Raw genomic sequence first — 5,748 nt, 5'->3', positions numbered from 1 at the left:
AATGCCTAGGCATTATGTGAAAAAAACTGATGGTCCAAAGTACACTCAAGATGACCTGCAAAATGCTTTGCTAGAGGTTGAAAAAGGATCTTCAGTGTATGCTGCTGCAAAAAAACACTGTGTTCCAGAGCAAACTGTAAGAAGATGGGTGATTAAAAAACCCTCGCATGCAGGACCAGGAAGGAAATCTTTCTTGACTACTGAAGAAGAAAAATGCATAGTTGTAGCTTTGCAATTTTTGGGCAAGTGTGGTTTTCCTTTCGACAGAAGGGATGTTTTAAATTTAGTTAAAAGTTACTTAACTGAAAACAAAAATGCTCAAAAGCTATTTCCAAATGGAAAGCCTGGTATTGAATGGGTTCGAGGGTTTGAAAAAAGATGGAAACAGGAGCTTGGTAAAAGAAAAGCAGAGATTTTGACAAAGTCTAGAGCATCAGATTTGAATGAAGAAACAACAGGATTTTTTTTAAATCTGTATGAAAAATTACTGATAGAAAACGATTTGATAAATGAGCCTGATCGAATTTTTAATCTGGATGAAGCAGGTTTGTCAACTGATTCCAGGTCATTCAAAGTATTTTTGAAAAAAAAACAACGCACAGCATATTTAAAATCTGCTGATTGTGGAAAAGCAACATACACAGTTCTATTTTGTGTTTCTGCAACAGGAGTATACTGCCCACCATTTGTTGTGTACAAAGGTCAACATCTTTATGAATCTTGGACAGTTGGTGGGCCTCCTGGAACCTTGTATGGAGTCAGCGAATCAGGCTGGATGCAAGATTCCTTATTCGAATCATGGATGGCATTCTTTGTAAATTATGTTAAAAAAATGAAGAAACCTGTGCTCCTCACATATGATGGCCATGGGAGCCATTTAACATATAACACTGCAAAGCTCGCTATGGATAATGAAATTATTATTTTCTGCCTTCCACCAAACTGTAGTCATGCTCTGCAACCACTTGACGTCAATGTATTTTCACCAATGAAAAAAGTGTGGAGAGACATCCTTAAGAACAGGTATCGGGAAAGCAGACTACAAAATGTTGCCAAAGCGTCCTTTCCATTTTTGATGAAGAAAATGTTTGAGAAGATGAAGCCGCAAAATGCAGTAAGTGGTTTTAAAGGAACTGGCTTGTATCCTTTAAATAAGAATGCAATTAGTCACCGTATCATGATCACTGAAAAAAATGACCCAGTACAAATCCCAGTAAGCAGTAAAGAAAATGCACAAGAAAGTGAATATTTCCTTAACTCGCCCCTAAAAGATTTGAAAAAAGCTATATTGCATACACTTTCACCCCCTCCATCAGCAAATACTATTCTAGCAATGGCAAACTCAACAAGAAAAAGGAAAAGAGTTCAAAATAAGTGTGGTGAAGTTTTGACAACTGAATCAGTTTTAGAAAGACTGGCTGCAGAAGAATCAGATCGTAAATTTAAATCTGAAAAACGAAAGGTACTAAAAAAACCTATTGATAAAATGAAGATTAATGAAAAAGAAAAGCCTCTAGACATGAAAGAAATAAAGCAAGGTTCATGGGTAGAAGTTGAGTATAAATGCAAACGCCAAAATTCGAAATTCATAGGTCAAGTCATTGATATTGATGACCATGTAAAATATCTTACTAAATCTAAAATAGGTCATTATTACACATTCCCTGAAATTGATGATGACAATTATGTCGAACACAGCAGCATTTGTCGTCAACTGAACGAACCAAACTTTGACAATCGAGGACATTATTTTTTTTGTTGAATTATGCACACTTTTTTAATAAATATATTCAATAATAAGTAAAATAAGTATATTATTTCATACAGAGTAATAACAATTAATTTATTACTTGAATTTGTCATTTTTTAGCTCTACCACCACTTTCCCCCACCATGGGGGAAAGTGGTGGTGTATATACTAGCCTAATTAAATATATTACTGTAAACATATCACAAAGTTAAAAATAAAAATACTGCAATAATTTTATTCTAAAATGTTCAAATGTAAGTATTTTCAATAAAAATATTTTAGACAAAAACTTTAATATCTTTAATTTTAAGCTTTGTTTCAAAAGTGCCTGATTTTACCACCACTTTCCCCCACCTGACCCTATAGTACAACAATTAATTTAGTTTTAGCTTCATAATATATACATATATATATATATATATAACATTATTACATTTACCATCTCTAAAATGTGCATTAAATCTGTCAGAAAATGATTAAGTTTCTCATATTGTTAATGCCAGAAAATATTTTAGGTAAACAAGGTTTGCTCTTGAGTAAACAATGCTAAATTTCTTATTGAATATTTTAAAAGAACACAGTTTTGTGTATACAGAATTTTAATTTTCGGCCTTGTTCTTTATTTAGATTTAATGAGAATATGGGGAAAAGTAAGGCAATGAGTAGAGAAGAAAAACTTAAAAGAAAAAGAGAGTATGAAAAAAGAAGAAGAGAAAAAATTAAAGAAGATGTTGATAAGTAGCAAAAACTTAAAGATCTTAAACATAATATGTATATAAAAGCAAAAGAATCAGATCGGATAAAAATGGTTAAAGATATGACTGCAAGGGAACTTAGAGCACAGAGAAATACTTGGAGACATAACCAAAAATCATGTAGAAGTAGAAAAAAGTTGGAAGAAGTAAAGCAGATGTATGAAAGTCCATCAACCTCAATTAATAATAATGATGAATTCTCGGATATTGAAAGCATAACAAATGATAGTGCTATGTCAATAAGTAGCCCAAAGAAAAAAGGTCGCAGAATTGTTCATAAAGACAGGGCTTCTGCTTACAGGAAGATAAAAAAAGTTGAGAAAGAAAACATATTGCTGAAACAGAAGGCTGATAAATACAGAAAAAAATATTCTCGACTACTGGAAAAATATAAACCAGCAAAAAATTACACACCAAAAAGTAAGCTTGAAGTCTTTTTAAGAGGTAGAACAGTCCCCAAACATATAAGGAAAAAGCTACTTTTTTTGTGAGACCCTGAGTTGTGAATTATCTGAGCGGTACAAGAGCTTAAGAAAGCAAAAAGACAAACAACTCTTTAGTAAAATGATTGCTGAACGCATAATAAAGAAATATAGCAGCTAAATGCAAACATTATCACATTGGAGCTTTGTCGACCGAAATAAACTCAACAGGTACCCACTATTTAATTACTGCAATGTTGTATTTGAAAAATAAATATTTGATACTACTATTTCATATTTTGTGCACTTCTTATTTACAAATTTCATATATTGTTTCCTTCAGAATCACTGTCAACATATCAGAAAGGGAATTGGGTTGCTGTGAATTACGACAATATTGTTTATCCTGGGGAAATTACAAACATTATGGAAAATCAAGTAGAAGTATTAGTGATGCATCCAGTGGCCTTACAAGCAACAAATGTTTACAAGTGGCCTGTGCCCGAAGACAAGCATATTTATCCATTATGTGACATTTTAAGATGTATATTGCCACCAATACCAATGGGTTCTCATGCTGCTTATTTCCGCTTGGAAATTTTGCAAAAATTAAAAATTATTCAATAAATAGCATTTTTATTGTAATTTCTTAAAATATCTAAATAGATTTATTTCGTCATTAGCATGGTTCATGAAATACTTTTTTTTTTTTTGAATGAGCATTTAAATATTTAGCTCTGCTGACTACAGGTAAAGTATACATTATACTATATTAATAACTCCTATTTTTTTCAGAAATTTTACTGCAAATCTTTTTGTAAGATTTTATTTTTTGAAATAAATATTATTTTTAGAATCACCCATTCAAACTTCTATTTAACAAACTATATATATTTGTATTTTAATGTAAAAGATTCCAATGCTTGTTTAAATACACATGATGATAAATTTGCAACAAGAAAACGTTTTTATTTATGTAACATTATTAAATTCACTTATGTATTACACAACTTAAATTGAGTAAATGTTAGATTTTCATTTTCTAATAGTTACTGCAGTGAAATGTAACTCTGCAATATTCATGATTTAAAAGCACATTTAAAAAAAAATATTATTATGAATTTATTCAGCCAAATATCTAATAATATTCATATTCATACGAATAACTTCAGTATTCGGCTAGGCCGAATACTGAACAGCGGCCAAGTATTCGTTACATCCCTATTATATATAACAGACGCTTAACGCCAAATTAACATAATTTTGACTCTCACCTCAAAAACTAGATTTTACGTTATTCTAGGATATAAGAATCATTCAGTTACATGGAAGATATTCAAATAGCAAAATATAGATAACAGATCTAGTAAGTTATACTGATGATATAGTAATTTCATTCAATCAAGTATTTTATGCTTCACAAGAAAGATATTAAATGTAAAATATATAAATAATCACAAGGGTACCTCGGGAATGTGACACCCGTATTTACCACAACGGTAAACCCCTTGAGGAACTCTCAGTCCATCAAAGAACATCTCATTCTTAACTAGAATGTCTAGCAAAATATATTTATTCGGGTACAATAGACCACTGGTTGATGTAGCATCTCTTTGGAGCTGCCCAACCACTAAGTCTAAACAATATATATTAAATTTTGTGCATCCTCAAAAGTATTAACATTATCTAAGTAAAATAATGCATTAAATTGCTTTTAAAACTTAAGCATAAATTTAAGCATTTTTTAAATGTAAGCATAGATTGAACGAAGAAGATAGACGTATATAGAGAGTAAGTTATGCAGGCTTAGTTCTAAATTTGCAGCACAATACAGATTTCAGGGCATTAAATAGAGAACCAACAGTTAATAAATAAAATTATATTGACAACATAAAATATTTTTGTCCAAACATACTTTAAAATTCACATAAATGAAAATATTATGGCTTGCATTTTTAAAATAAACTTTCACAGATTTTGATAAATTTAATTCGCGGAAAAGATCAATATATAGCAATGGATCAAACGATTGATATCAAAACGATTGATATTCCTGATGTCAATACACAGATGCGTAAAACATTTAAATTGATTTGTAGTTAAACAAGCAGATTGTCAGATAAAATAAATTATTATCAATATAGTATGATGTAAATTTTACACATAATAATAAAAATAAACCAATAAATTTAGCAAAATTTGGGAATACGACTTCAGATAGCGGAAAACTATTTGGCTTGAAAGCTGATAGAACAAATACAGAAGCACAAATAGTAACATGTAGCAAGCTTGTAACCTTTAAAGATTTGAGTGAACGCTCTACTCCTAGCTCTTATTTAGTTAAGTAAAAAAAAAAAACGCCATTTGATGGTTCATGATTTCCAACCCACAAGAGGAAGTGAAGGTCCTATCTTTTTAGTGACAACGAGAAATGGGTTACCTTTTCAATCATCGTGGCGACTTTTTCAATCTGTTAAATCGCCAGTATTCGTATGCATATTTGTTATGGCTAGTTTAATACATGTGCTGAAATTTTACTGCAATTATTAATTTGTTAATCTCACATATTATTCGCGATCGCAAGGAACTATAGGGGGCGTTGTTGTATGAGACTAACACCTGCGATTTCTATATGAATAGTCATTCAGTTACTCTAGAGACGTCGTTAATGTAGCACGTAGCATTGCAACGTTCCTTCTTTATTGTGGCTAATTAAATTTAAAAAAGAAAAATGCTTGATATTCTTTCTTATGCAAACGAAAACAAAATGGTATCTCTTTTTATTAGAGAAGGAATATCCAAAACACATCGGAAAAATATT

At 30.9% G+C, this 5,748-nt stretch overlaps 1 protein-coding gene across 1 annotated transcript; it reads left to right on the top strand.

Annotated features, from left to right (window-relative positions):
- The first annotated feature begins 1 nt into the window (after nucleotide 1).
- LOC110283344 (uncharacterized) lies at nucleotides 2-1,762 on the top strand. Its single transcript, XM_043056422.1, has one exon. The coding sequence runs from the start codon at nucleotides 2-4 to the stop codon at nucleotides 1,760-1,762; it is 1,761 nt and encodes a 586-aa protein (XP_042912356.1).
- The last annotated feature ends 3,986 nt before the right edge of the window (nucleotides 1,763-5,748 follow it).

The sequence above is a fragment of the Parasteatoda tepidariorum genome, chromosome 10, assembly GCF_043381705.1.
Source record: "Parasteatoda tepidariorum isolate YZ-2023 chromosome 10, CAS_Ptep_4.0, whole genome shotgun sequence".
NCBI classification, from domain to species: Eukaryota; Metazoa; Arthropoda; class Arachnida; order Araneae; family Theridiidae; genus Parasteatoda; species Parasteatoda tepidariorum.
This window is presented reverse-complemented; position numbering and strand designations above follow the sequence as displayed.